The 14,893-nt window shown below is 48.1% G+C and overlaps 1 protein-coding gene across 2 annotated transcripts in view; it reads left to right on the plus strand.

Annotated features, from left to right (window-relative positions):
- LCP1 (lymphocyte cytosolic protein 1) overlaps positions 1-14,893 on the plus strand; it is a 49,422-nt gene that overhangs the window by 11,271 nt on the left and 23,258 nt on the right. For both annotated transcript variants that reach the window (XM_068165213.1, XM_068165212.1), the window contains exons 2-7: positions 2,500-2,590; positions 6,183-6,334; positions 8,480-8,609; positions 10,009-10,141; positions 11,044-11,125; positions 14,056-14,221. In XM_068165213.1, the coding sequence (XP_068021314.1) occupies positions 2,524-2,590; positions 6,183-6,334; positions 8,480-8,609; positions 10,009-10,141; positions 11,044-11,125; positions 14,056-14,221 (730 nt within the window). In that variant the 5' untranslated portion in view covers positions 2,500-2,523. The remainder of the gene's footprint in view (positions 1-2,499; positions 2,591-6,182; positions 6,335-8,479; positions 8,610-10,008; positions 10,142-11,043; positions 11,126-14,055; positions 14,222-14,893) is intronic.

The raw sequence follows: 14,893 nt of genomic DNA on the forward strand, positions 1-14,893 counted from the left end.
CATGTTGCCCATCATCTCTGCATATGCTCCTTTGCTGTTATGCCATCCTCTGCATTTTCTTCTCTGTCTTGTCATCCTGATTTTACAAACAGCTCAGAGCGGAGCAGTGCCCCATATGCTTGCAAGGCTTTGTGGATTAGCAGTGAGTGGCCTATTCCCCTAGGGCTGTTGGATGCCCTCTTTGTGGGATGCCCAAGGTATTTTGAGTGGTTGGAGAGCAGCCAGGCAGAAAAGGACCTGGGGGTGCTGGTTGATAGTAGGGTGAACATGAGCCAGTAACATGCCCAAGTGGCCAAAAGGCCAATGGCATCCTGGCTTGCATCAGGAACAGTGTGGCCATCAGGAGCAGGGAGAAGTCATTGTGCCCCTGGACTCAGCACTGGTTAGGTCACACCCTGAGTCCTGATTCCAGTTCTGGGACCCTCAGTTTAGGAAAGATGTTGAGTTGCTGGAAGGTGTCCAGAGAAGGGCAACAAAGGTGGGGAGGGGTTTGGAGCACAGCCCTGTGAGGAGAGGCTGAGGGAGCTGGGGTTGGTTAGCCTGGAGAGGAGGAGGCTCAGGGGAGACCTTCTTGCTGTCTACAACTCCCTGAAGGGAGGTTGTAGCCAGGTGGGGGTTGGTCTCTTGTCCCAGGCACCCAGCACCAGAACACTGAAGGTGTGGCCTAAGCAGTACTTAGTCCAGGGGCAGAATGACCTCCCTGCTCCTGCTGGCCACACTATTCCTAATCCAGGCCAGGATGTCATTGGCCTTCTTGGCCACCTGGGCACACTGCAGGCTCATGTTCAGCCTAGTATCAACCATTACCCCCAGGTCCCTTTCTGCCTGGCTGCTCTCAGCCGCTCTGACCCCAGCCTGCAGCACTGCCTGGGGCTGTTGTGGCCAATGTGCAGAACCTGTCTTTCTATAAAGGTTGGACTCCAAGCCTCCAGGATGCAGTGGTGGATTTAGCCTGGGAATGGGGGATTTCTGATTTATGTTCTCTCATTTGAGCACTGTAGCTGCAGCAGCCACTTCCCATGATCAGCTCAGGTTTCCTTTCTAGTCTATTTAAGAAGTTGCTTGGTTAATTAATACTTAAAGAGACATAGGACACTGGAGTCATTCTTACAAATATAGAATAATAGCCTGCCTCCTGAACAGCTTCCTCATGAAAAGATGCAAGGGAGAGTGGGCACAGGAAAAGGCAGAGGGGTACAATTTGCATCTTCTGGTAGGGAATTAATGATGACAAATGAAAGTAAACTTCCCCACTTTGATTATTAAGAAAAGTGCCTAGAAAGGGGAGGTCTAATCCTTCCTCCTGCTATCTGCCTTTGATGATGGGAAAGGTAGGAAAAATCCTTCCAGCCATCCATTCCTAAAGGTCCAAGCAGCATCAGACACTAACTTAGCTACCTTTAAGGGGCAAGTCTCTATACTCTCCTCGTAGCCAGAAGAGAAGTAGCCCTCTGGGAAGCCTGAGCTGGTGCTCTGAACACCTTGTGATGGAATGGAATGGAATGGAATGGAATGGAATGGAATGGAGTGGAATGGAATGGAATGGAATGGAGTGGAATGGAATGGAATGGAATGGAATGGAATGGAATGGAAAGGAATGGAATGCAATGCAATGCAATGCAATGCAATGCAATGGAATGCAATGGAATAGAATAGAATAGAATAGAATAGAATAGAATAGAATAGAATAGACCAGACCAGGTTGGAAGAGACCTTAAAGATCATCATCCAGCCTATCAACTAATCCAACCCACCTAATCAACTAAACCATGGCACCAAGCACCCTATCAAGTCCTGAACACCTCCAATCTCCATCCATCTACCCTGTAAGGGTGATCAGCCTCCTCATTAGGTACCCAAAGATAGGTGGTGTCAGTATCCCCCGGGTCTGCAGCTCCGCTCCAGGGCCCCAGGAGCAGACAAGGCTCCAGAGAAGGGCAACAAAAGCTGGGGAGGGGTTTGGAGCACAGCCCTGTGAGGAGAGGCTGAGGGAGCTGGGGTTGCTTAGCCTGCAGAAGAGGAGGCTCAGGGGAGACCTTCTTGCTCTCTACACCTCCCTGAAGGGAGGTTGCAGACAGGAGGGTGTTGGTCACCCAGGCACCCAGCACCAGAACAAGAGGACACAGCCTCAAGCTGTGCCAGGGGAAGTTTAGGCTGGAGGTGAAGAGAAAGTTCTTCACAGAGAGAGCTGTTAGCTGTTGGAATGTGCTGCCCAGGGAGGTGGTGGAGTCACCAGCCCTGGAGATGTTTGAGAGGGGATTGGATGTGGCACTTGGAGCCATGGTTTAGTTAGTGCTGAGGTGTTGGGTGACAGGTTGGATTCGATGATCTCTGAGGTCTTTTCCAACCTTCTTGATTCTCTCTATATAAATATATGTGTGTATGTGTATATATTAAAAAAATACATAAATGTGTGTGTAATTTGAGCATTTGCCTCTTTTCCATCATGATCATAACCCCCAAAGGCATCCTATAAGCCCAAGTGCTTTCTTCTTGCAGATCTGCCACTCCAAGGAGCGAGACATGGCGGCGGCAACACACTTCTCGGAGGAGGAGATGGCAGAGCTACAAGAGGCTTTTGGCAAAGTTGGTGAGTACAGCAAACAGGAAGGGCACTGCAGAAGTGTGAAGCTGCAGCAAGCTCTTTTCTCAGGGGCTGGCCAGCCAGGAGGAAATGGAACTTAGTCCAGCACCCATCTGCTTTGTCACAGAAACCACAGAAAGTCCTTTTCCTGCCCCTGCAGGCCTCCAGGAGGAAACCACTTCAGCAGTGGCCTTTTTACTGGAAGGGGGTGGCAGAGCAATAAGGAGCAGCAAGGTTTATGAAATAACCTCCAAAACCAAGCAGAAAACCATGCCAGATATGCTCTCAAGTGTTTTCTTAAGGATATTGTTTGTTCATGACAGACTTTGGGAGGGAAAAAACAGCCCTGTGTTAATATGAGTTAAATACTCCTTCTGGGGAGGACAAATGTGCCAATGGCTACAAAATTTGTAGTCCCTTTACTGTGACCTTTCAAGCCTCATGTATTTTTGAAGTGTGTTTCCTTTCCAAGCCTTTAAAGGTCTTACCTGATTTGTCTCCCCTAAAGTCAGGCAGACCCATCACTCTCAACCCAAATTCTAAGCCAAGGTCCTTGTGCTTCTCACAGCTCACTTAACTCTGATTAGCAGCTCTGGCAGCCTCGCTGGGTTTTGTGTGGCTCAGTTGTCCTTGCAGTTCCAGGTGATGTCTTTCTGATTCCTGAGCACACAGCAGTCCAAGCTGTTGCTTTTGAACATCTGGGCACTGTGTGTGCCCCATACACTTGATACACTGAGAAGGCAAATTCTCCAAGGAAGCTTTTCTCCTTTCCCCAGACATTTCCCTCTCCACATCCAGATCCTTTTCACAGCATCACAGGATCACTAAGGTTGGAAGGGACCTCGAGGATCATCGAGTCCAACCTGTCACCACAGACCTCATGACTAGACCATGGCACCAAGTGCCACATCCAGTCCCCTCTTGAACACCTCCAGGGATGGGGACTCCACCACCTCCCTGGGCAGCACATTCCAATGACGAACAACTCGGTGAAGAACTTTCTCCTCACCTTGAGTCTAAACTTCCCCTGGCACAGCTTGAGACTGTGTCCTCTTGTTCTGGTGCTGGTTGCCTGGCAGAAGAGACCAGCCCCTTCCTGGCTACAACCACCTTTCAGGTAGTTGTAGAGGGCAATGAGGTCTCCCCTGAGCCTCCTCTTCTCCAGGCTAAACAACCCCAGCTCCCTCAGCCTCTCTTCACAGGGCTGTGCTCAAGGCCTCTCCCCAGCCTTGTTGCCCTTCTCTGGACACATTCAAGTGTCTCAATGTCCTTCTTAAACTGAGGGGCCCAGAATTGGACACAGGACTCAAGGTGCAGCCTAACCAATGCAGAGTCCAGGGGCACAATGACTTCCCTGCTCCTGCTGGCCACACTATTCCTAATGCAGGCCAGGATGCCATTGGCCTTCTTGGCTAGCTGGGCACACTGCTGCCTCATGTTTAGGAGGCTGTCAATCAGCACCCCCAGGTCCCTCTCTGTTTGGCAGCTCTTCAGCCACTCTGACCCCAGCCCTGTAGTGCTGCATGACATTGTTGTGACCAAAGTGCAGCACCCAGCACATGGACTTGTTAAATGCCATCCCATGGCATTACTTCAGATAGGGATAGGATGGTCTTTGCCCTCTGTATGATGCTGATGCAAAGAGCTGATTGCCTGTTTGCAGCATGCAACAAGTGACTCACATTGCAACTTAACCACGCAGGAAATCAGCCCATGCTGCTTTGAAACTGCCATGGCCTCTGGGCTGGGGAGAAAGAGCCTGCAGAACAAGAACCAGAAACACACAGAAAGATAAACAGTGTACAAACCCAAAGTGTTTTAACAGAAACTTTCCACATGCTAGATTCAGTTTGCTTTATGATCTGTGGAGATTTTAACAAGCTGTTGAAGAAGAAAGGAATATTTAACCTGTGTAGGTGATCTTCTCATCAAATCTTACCCCAGATCATAGAATCATAGAATCAACAAGGTTGGAAAAGACCTCAGAGATCATCAAGTCCAACCTGTCACCCAACACCTCGTGACTAACTAAACCATGGCACCAAGTGCCACGTCCAGTTCTTTATTGAACACCTCCAGGGATGGTGACTCCACCACCTCCCTGGGCAGCACACTCCAATGGCCAATAACTATCTCTTAACAACCCTAAACCTCCCCTGGTGCAGCTTGAGACTGTGTCCTCTTGTTCTGGTGCTTGTTGCTTGGGAGAAGAGACCAACCCCCACCTGGCTACAACCTCCCTTCAGGGAGTTGTACACAGCAAGAAGGTCTCCCCTGAGCCTCCTCTTCTCCAGGCTAAGCAACCCCAGCTCCCTCAGCCCCTCCTCACAGGGCTGTGCTCCAAACCCCTCCACAGCTTTGTTGCCTTCAGAGCTCATCAAGTCCAACCTAGCCCCCAACACCTCAGGACTAACTAAACCATGGCTTCAAGTGCCGCATCCAATCCCCTCTTGAACATCTCCAGTGATGGTGACTCCACCACCTCCCTGGGCAGCACATTCCAGTGGCAAATAACTCTTTCTGTGACACAGAACCAGGCAAAGATGTTTGTGGCAAAGGTAGAAGCTCAGGTCTGAGTTGCACTTCTCTGTTTCTCTGTACATGTATGAGCAATCTGACTAAACAAACTTTGTTTGTGTTTGCACTTAACCCAGTGTCTACCAGTCCCAGCTTTAGATACCTTTGTGATAGATGCCACACAGATATAAGAACAACTAGATAGTGCAGTGACCAGTTCCAGTTGCAGTGGCTCTCAGAAGGCTGAACCTCACATCCAAGGTCATGTAAGCATGGCCATGGACCTGAATTCACAACTGCTGTGTTGCAGCCTGATATCCTCATTGAAATATTAACTGTAGCATTGCATGGGGTTGTTGTGACCAATGAGTCCTGTGTCCAGATCTAGGCCCCTCAATTTAAGAAGGATATTGAGGCACTTAAAGGTGTCCAGAGAAGGGCAACAAAGCTGGGGAGAGGTCTGGAGCACAGCCCTGTGAGGAGAGGCTGAGGGAGCTGGGGTTGCTTAGCCTGGAGAAGAGGAGACTCAGGGGAGACCTTCTTGCTCTCTACAACTCCCTGAAGCGAGGTTGTAGCCAGGTGGGGGTTGGTTTCTTCTCCTAGGCAATGAGCATCAGAATAAGAGGACACAGTCTCAAGCTGTGCCAGGGGAAGCTTAGGCTGGAGGTGAGAAGAAAGTTCTTCACAGAGAGAGTTGTTAGGCATTGGAATGTGCTGCTCAGGGAGGTGGTGGAGTCACCATCCCTGGAGGTGTTGAAGAGGGGACTGGATGTGGCACTTGAAGCCATGGTTTAGTTAGTCCTGAGGTGTTGGGTGCTAGGTTGGACTTGATGATCTCTGAGGTCTTTTCCAACCTTACTGATTCTATGACTCTCTCTATATAAATATATGTGTGTGTCTATATATATACTCTTGGGTGTGAATGACAGCACAGTGGTTGAAAACACTAGATAAGAGAATAGCAAGTCTTTCTGTATAATGTACTCTTCCCCAGGTGAAATAGAAACAACAACAGCCTTTGTGTGCCTAGCATTTCATTGGGCTGATGTAGCACCTAAACCTTTGTCTTTAATCCTTGCAGACATCAGCGGGAGCGGGTTCATTCATGCCAATGACCTGACAGATGTGTTGAAGGCAGCCAACCTCCCTCTGCCAGGATATAAAGCCAGAGAACTCATTCAGAACTTGACAACCACGGGGAATGGCAGGATCAGTTTTGATGAATTTATATCAGTAAGTAAGAAGTTGTTGATTTCAGTCAGTAGGATGCCTACAAGAAGCAGGATGCCTACAAGTAGGGCCTACAAGAAGGCTGGGGAGGGAGTTCTCAGGATCTCAGGGAGTAATAGGACTAGGGGGAATGAAGCTGGAGGTGGGGAGATTGAGGCTGGAGGTGAGGAGGAAGTTCTTCCCCATGAGAGTGGTGAAGCCCTGGAATGGGTTGTCCAGGGAGGTGGTTGAGGCCCCATCCCTGGAGGTGTTTAAGCCCAGGCTGGACGAGGCTGTGGCCAGCCTGATGTAGTGTGGGGTGTCCCTGCCCATGGCAGGGGGTTTGGAAGTAGATGATCCTTGTGGTCCCTTCCAACCCTGACTGATACCATGCTACTATGACTCTATGCCAGGCACAACACTCAAGGTAGTCCCTAGGGCACAACAGAGGCACCAAGCCAAGTGTCTCAGGAGCTTCTGCCTATTTAATCCAAGAGGTCCCTTTGCTGGAAAAGGTGTCAGTAGAGGATATCTTGCTACTAACTGGGACAAGTTACATGAATGCAGCAGCACATAGAATAAACTTCACATCTTTCAGCTTGATTGATGCAGCAGGATAAAGTTTTTCAGTTATAAGTGGCAAGAAGATTCTGCTTTGGTTAGATGGTTATGAAAAATGGAAGCAGATGGACACTGAAGACTTTATGGGGCATTGTTTTTCCTGTTTAAAAAGCTGCTTTTTCTGGTCTGAACTGGGACAAAAGCAAGGGCTGAGGGAGTGGAATTCCACTTGGGATGGAAAACCAGATTTTTACTGGTTCCTTCTTCAAAGCAAATCTATCAAAGAGCCTCTTCCTGAACACTTTGGCTCTGTGGTTTCATACCATATACATTTCTGCTACTGTAGCTGACATTTGTTAACTGCTTTGAAAAAGGAAAAGCTGTGGCAGAATAGAATAGAATAGAATAGAATAGAATAGAATAGAATAGAATAGAATAGAATAGAATAGAATAGAATAGAATAGAATTAACCAGGTTGGAAAAGAACTTTGAGATCACCAAGTCCAACCTATCATCCAACACCATCTAATCAACTAAACCATGCAACCAAGCACCCCATCCAGTCTCTTCCTAAACACCTCCAGTGATGGTCACTCCACCACCTCCCTGGGCAGCACATTCCAGTGGCCAATTACTCTTTCTCTGATGGAGTTCTTCCTAACATCCAGCCTAAACATTCCCTGGCACAGCCTGAGACTGTGTCCTCTTGTTCTGGTGCTGGTTGCCTGGGAGAAGAGACCAACCCCCACCTGGCTACAACCTCCCTTCAGGTAGTTGTAGAAAACAAGAAGGTCTCCCCTGAGCCTCCTCTTCTCCAGGCTAAGCAACCCCAGCTCCCTCAGCCTCTCCTCACAGGGCTGTGCTCCAAACCCCTCCCCACCTTCGTTGCCCTTCTCTGGACACCTTCCAGCACCTCAACATCTTTCCTAAACTGAGGGGCCCAGAACTGGACACAGGACTCAAGGTGTGGCCTAACCAGTGCTGAGTCCAGGGGCAGAATGACCTCCCTGCTCCTGCTGGCCACACTGTTCCTGATGCAGGCCAGGATGCCATTGGCCTACTTGGTCACCTGGGCACACTGCAGGCTCATGTTCAGCCTACTATCAACCAGTACCCCCAGGTCCCTCTCTGCCTGGCTGCTCTCCAGCCACTCTGACCCCAGCCTGCAGCACTGCCTGGGCTTGCTGTGGCCAATCTGTAAAACCTGGCACTTGGATGTGTTCAATCTCATGCTCCTGGACTCTGCCCATCTGTCCAGCCTGTCGAGGTCCCACTGCAGAGCTCTTCTACCCTCTAACAGATCAAGTCCTGCCCCCAGCTTGCTGTCATCTGCAAATTAACTGATGATGGACTCAATCTCCTCATCCAGATCATCAATAAAGATATTGAACAGGATGGGGCCCAGCACTGATCCCTGGGGGAACAAGGCTGCTCCTGCTCTACCACAGCAGATGCTCAGGTTTGACACAGAAACCCAAGGGATAATACGCAAGCTGTGCTTCCCTATCTATGACGCAGAGACGACAGGATTTCTGGCCCAGGAGCTCACTTGGTTTCACCTTGCTTTAATTGTCCAAAATGTTTGAAACTGTTTCTCCTGCTTCAAAGATTTTCCAAAACCTGAAGAGTGATGATGTGGCTAAGTCGTTCCGGAAGCAAATCAACAAAAAGGAGGGGATCTGTGCTATCGGCGGGACCTCCGAGCAGTCCAGTGCTGGCACACAACACTCTTACTCAGGTAGGTACAGCTGTCCTACACTGACAGCAACAAGAAAGAATGGAATGGAATGGAATGGAATGGAATGGAATGGAATGGAATGGAATGGAATGGAATGGAATGGAATAGAATAGAATAGAATAGAATAGAATAGAATAGAATAGAATAGAATAGAATAGAGTGGAGTGGAGTGGAATGGAATGGAATGGAATGGAATGGAATGGAATGGAATGGAATGGAATGGAATGGAATGGAATGGAATGGAATGGAATTGAATGGAATAGAATAGAATAGAATAGAATAGAATAGAATAGAATAGAATAGAATAGAATAGAATAGAATAGAGTGGAGTGGAGTGGAGTGGAGTGGAGTGGAGTGGAGTGGAGTGGAGTGGAATGGAATGGAATGGAATGGAATGGAATGGAATGGAATGGAATGGAATGGAATGGAATGGAATGGAATGGAATGGAATGGAATAGAGTAGAATAGGTTGGAAAAGACCTTCAAGATCATCGAGTCCAGCCTATCACCCAACACCATCTAATCAACTAAACCATGGCACCAAGCGCCCCATCCAGTCTCTTCCTAAACACCTCCAGTGATGGAGACTCCACCACCTCCCTGGGCAGCACATTCCAGTGGCCAATCTCTCTTTCTCTGAAGGAATTCTTCCTAAGATCCAGCCTAAACATTCCCTGGCACAGCTTGAGACTGTGTCCTCTTGTTCTGGTGCTTGGTTGCCTGGGAGAAGAGACCAACCCCCACATGGCTACAAGCTCCCTTCAGGTAGTTGTAGACAGCAATAAGGTCTCCCCTGAGCCTCCTCTTCTCCAGGCTAAGCAACCCCAGGTCCCTCAGCCTCAGCAATAATGTCACCCCTGAGCTTTTGTCAGTAGAAAGGAGTATGTGAGGAGTGTTAACCTGCTCAAACCCATGCCTGTCAGCTCATTTGGCTATCTCCTCATGACCTTCCCTGCTCATAGAGATTTGTTGATTTATCGCTGCCCCGGGGAGGTGGTGGAGTCGCCGTCACTGGAGGTCTTCAGGAGGAGACTTGACAGGGTGCTTGGTTGCATGGTTTAGTTGATTGGGTGGTGTTGAATGATAGCTTGGACACGATGATCTTGAAGGTCTCTTCCAACCTTCTCTTCTCTTTTCTTTTCTCTCTTCTCTTCTCTTCTCTCTCTCTTCTCTTCTCTTCTCTTCTCTTCTCTTCTCTTCTCTTCTCTTCTCTTCTCTTCTCTTCTCTTCTCTTCTCTTCTCTTCTCTTCTCTTCTCTTCTCTTCTCTTCTCTTCTCTTCTCTTCTCTTCTCTTCTCTTCTCTTCTCTTCTCTTCTCTTCTCTTCTCTTCTCCACCTGCTTAAGTAAAATGAGGTCGGTATTGCACCACAAACTGATGGGTTTCCTGTTATGTCCACAGAGGAAGAGAAGTATGCTTTTGTCAACTGGATTAATAAAGCCCTTGAGAAGGACCCTGACTGTAAGCACGTGGTGCCAATGAATCCAGAAACAGATGACCTCTTCCAGGCAGTCGGTGACGGCATAGTGCTCTGGTAACGAATCTTTCTTACAGATGGGAGCCATGAAGCTGCAGAAACTCACATCTCTGCTTAAATGGAAGCTGCTGACTGTACATTAAGCTCCTTAATCTTTGCCATTTCAGTGTCTTGATAATGTTAGGGGGATGTTTTTTCTTCGTTTTTTTCTTTCTTTCTTTGAAAATATAAAAGTGGAATGGGATGGGATGGGATGGGATGGGATGGGATGGGATGGGATGGAAAGGGATGCAAAGGGATGCAAAGGGATGGAATGGAATGGAATGGAATGGAATGGAATGGAATGGAATGGAATAGAATAGAATAGAATAGAATAGAATAGAATAGAATAGAATAGAATAGAATAGAATAGAATAGAATAGAATAGAATAGAATAGAATAGAATAGAATAGAATAGAATCAGTCAGGGTTGGAAGGGACCACAAGGATCATCTAGTTCCAACCCCCCTGCCATGGGCAGGGACACCCCACACTACATCAGCCTGGCCAGAGCCTCATCCAGCCTGGACTTAAACACCTCCAGGGATGGGGCCTCAACCACATCCCTGGACAACCCATTCCAGGGCTTCACCACTCTCATGGGGAAGAACTTCCTCCTCACATCCAGCCTGGATCTCCCCACCTCCAGCTTCATTCCATTGCCCCTAGCCCTATTACTACCTGATATCCTACGAATAGAATAGAATAGAATAGAATAGAATAGAATAGAATAGAATAGAATAGAATAGAATAGAATAGAATAGAATAGACCAGAGCAGGTTGGAAAAGAACTTTGAGATCATCAAGTCCAACCTATCACCCAAGACCATCTAATCAACTAAATCATGGCACTAAGTGCCCCATCCAGTCTCTTCTTAGACACTTGCAGTGATGGTGACTCTTTTCTCTTTCATTTCCAGTAAGATGATCAACTTTTCAGTGCCAGATACCATTGATGAGAGGACAATCAACAAAAAGAAGCTCACACCTTTCACAATACAGGTAATAAATACTGAAAGATTTTATGGTTGTCCCCTTAGGGTGCCTTGGTATAATCACTTAGAGCAAAGGCTGGATATACCATAGTCCTGCCCAATAGAATCATAGAATCATAGAACCAATAAGGTTGGAAAAGACCTCAGAGATCATCAGGTCCAACCTGTCACCCAACACCTCACGGCTAACTAAACCATGGCTTCAAGTGCTGCGACCAGTCCGCTCTTAAACACCTCCAGGGACAGGGACTCCACCACCTCCCTGGGCAGCACATTCCAATGGCCAATCTCTCTTTCTGTGATATAGAACCAAGGAAAGTTGTTTGTGGCAAAGGTAGATGCTCAAGTCTAAGTTGCACTTAGTCCTGAGTCCTGAGTCCAACCTATCACCCAACACCATCTAATCAACTAAACCATGACACCAAGTGCTTCATCCAGGCTCTTCCTGAACACCTCCAGTGATGGTGACTCCACCACCTCCCAGGGCAGCACATTCCAATGGCCAATTACTCTTTCTGGGAAGAACTTCTTCCTAACATCCAGCCTGAACCTCCCCTGGCACAGTTTGAGACTGTGTCCTCCTCTTCTGTTGGTGGTTTGTTGGCCTATTACAATCTGTGTTCTTTCACCTTAAATGCTGAATCTCTTCTTTCATAGAATCAATAAGGTTGGAAAAGACCTCAGAGATCATCAAGTCCAACCTGTCACCCAACACCTCATGACTACTAAACCATGGCACCAAGTGCCACATCCAATCCCTTTTTGACCACCTCCAGGGCTGGTGACTCCACCACCTCCCTGGGCAGCACATTCCAATGCCTAACAACTCTCTCTGTGAAGAGCTGAGCTCTTTCTCTTCTGTATTTCTATTACATGAACATGTATATGGTTTAAAAACTGGACAGAAAGAAGCTGATTCTTACCTCTTTAAAGTTGATTTGGTTTCTCCCACAGATGTCTGTGGAGAGATCATTTTTATCTGAACAGCATCTGCCTGTCTGGATGCAGGACATAAATCGATGCATGGAATAGATATGAACCTAACCCAGTTTAGCCTTCAGCTGCTCTGATTTGATGGAACATTAGCTAGGCTCAAGTAAGCTCAGAAGCCATCAAATTGGATCTTTATGCTGTATGCAACATCTTTCAGCCCTAATCATTTTGGTCAGCAGCATGGCTTCGTGATGCAGCTCAGATCAATCCTTGTCACAAACAGACATGATTTGATCAATATTTTTTTCCACTTTAACTTAACCCTTTTCCAGCTGTCTGCTGGACACAAGGTAATTAATTTGAAAGGCTCCAATGTTTCTGTCTTGGGAGAATTTACACTGTCCCCCTCTGTGTATTCTAGCTAATCAGATTCTTTTTGTCATGCCAGCAGTGATGAAATTCGTTTGAAAAATGGGAAATCTGTGTGATAAATTATGTTTTCTAGCCTTCTTTGCCTGCTCTGCTTGCCCTCTGCTTATCAAGCTGCCTTGTTGAATAGTGCATAGCTGGGGGCCAGGTTTTGGTACACCCTTTGTTGCTGGGGGAGGAGAAGCTCAACAGGAGCTCTCAGTGTGCACTTGCAGCCCGCAAAGCCAATCAGATCCTGGGCTGCATCAGGAGAAGTGTGGCCAGCAGGGCAAGGGAGGTGATTCTCCCCCTCTGCTCAGCCCTGGGGAGACCCCACCTGGAGTCCTGCCTCCAGTTCTGGAGCCCCTATTCCAAGAGGGATGTGGAGGTGCTGGAAGGTGTCCAGAGAAGGGCCAGGAGGATGAGCAGAGGGCTGGAGCACCTCTCCTGTGAGGACAGACTGAAGGAGTTGGGGCTGTTCAGTCTGCAGAAGAGAAGGCTCCCAGGTGGCCTCATTGTGGCCTTCCAGTATCGGAAGGGGGCCTCCAAGAGGGCTGGGGAGGGACTGCTCAGGCTCCCAGGTAGTGCTAGGACTAGGGGGAATGGAATGAAGCTGGAGGTGGGGAGATTGAGGCTGGAGGTGAGGAGGAAGTTCTTCCCCACGAGAGTGGTGAAGCCCTGGAATGGGTTGTCCAGGGAGGTGGTTGAGGCCCTGTCCCTGGAGGTGTTTAAGCCCAGGCTGGATGAGGCTGTGGCCAGGCTGATGTAGTGTGGGGTGTCCCTGCCCATGGCAGGGGGGTTGGAACTAGCTGATCCTTGTGCTCCCTTCCAACCTTGACTGATACTATGATACTATAAATGGAATGGAAATAGTGAAGAAACATAACATCCTGGAGAAAAGGAGGCTCAAGGGAGACCTTCTTGCTCTCTACAACTTCCTGAAGGGAGGTTGTAGAAAGGTGGGGGTTGGTCTCTTCTCCCAGGCAACCACCAACAGATCAGAAAGAGAGATTAGCCATTGGAATGTGCTGCCCAGGGAGGTGGTGGAGTCACCATCCCTGGAGGTGTTCAAGAGGGGATTGGACGTGGCACTTGGTGCCATGGTCTAGTCCTGAGGTCTGTGGTGACAGGTTGGACTCGATGATCTTTGAGGTCTCTTCCAACCTCGGTGATTCTGTGATACTGTGAATAGATTGCCCATAGAGAGAGCAGATGCTCCATCTATGGAGACATTCAGGATCACGTTGGAAGAGGCTCTGAGTAACTTGATGTCTCCTGAAGATGCTTGCTGCAGGGGATTTGATGAGATGACATTTGAAAGGTCCCTTCCAACCCAAACTATGGTATGATTCCATGTACATTAATACATTTACCATGAAGCCCCTCAGAGTTTTGGAGGTGTTCAGGAGGAGACTTGATGGGGTGCTTGGTGCCATGGGTTAGCTGTTTGGGTGGGTTGGATTGGTTGATGGGTTGGACACGATGATCTGGAAGGTCTCTTCCAACCTGGTCTGGTCTATTCTATTCTAAAGTAACAAAAAGAGATGTCACCACTGCTGCTTCCTGTGTACTCAGCTCTTCAGTTCCTTTCCCCAGGAAAATCTGAACCTGGCTTTGAACTCTGCTTCAGCCATTGGGTGCCATGTTGTCAACATTGGAGCTGAAGACTTAAAAGAAGGGAAACCTTACCTGGTTCTGGGTCTTTTGTGGCAAGTCATCAAAATTGGACTCTTTGCTGACATAGAGATCAGCAGGAATGAAGGTAGGTATGGGTTTTCATTTCTTTGCTCCACTGCTATCACTGAACAATCTGTAGGATAAAGGGCTTTACATTTTCCCCTCCCCCCCCCCCAGCATTTGGTGCCTCTCATCATCTGCTGTAATTTCCTTTGCCCTTCATTAGTTCCAGCACTCCAAAATCCAAGGCTGTATGCAGGCTTGTGTGGACTATGCAAAGTTAATTTCATGCTTCTTGCCTCATGGTCTACACCCATTGTGTATTGGGGTAAGGAAATGCTGCACCACATCCAAGAAGCTCTTTGCTTGCTCTTGGTGACTCTTGATTGCCAAACATTTCCTCTACCTTTGGGAAATCAGAATTATAGGATCACAAAAAAAATGGAAGGATCCTCTGGAGCTCCACCCTGGAGGTCCTCTGGGTCAGGCATCCACTTATCCACTTACAGCAGTACCAGGCTCTAGGTTAGATGAGGCTCTGCAGGGCCTTTTCCAGTGAATAGAATAGAATTAACCAGGTTGGAAGAGACCTTCATGATCATCGAGTCCAACCTATCACCCAACACCATCTGATCAACTAAACCATGGCGCCAAATGCCTCATCCAGGCTCTTCTTCCAGTGATGGTGACTCCACCACCTCCCCAGGCAGCACATTCCAATGGCTAATCATTCTGTCTATGAAGAACTTCGGCCTAA

Source organism: Melanerpes formicivorus, unplaced genomic scaffold, assembly GCF_026170545.1.
Source record: "Melanerpes formicivorus ecotype bairdi unplaced genomic scaffold, bMelFor1.0.p_v2 SCAF_87, whole genome shotgun sequence".
NCBI lineage: Eukaryota > Metazoa > Chordata > Aves > Piciformes > Picidae > Melanerpes > Melanerpes formicivorus.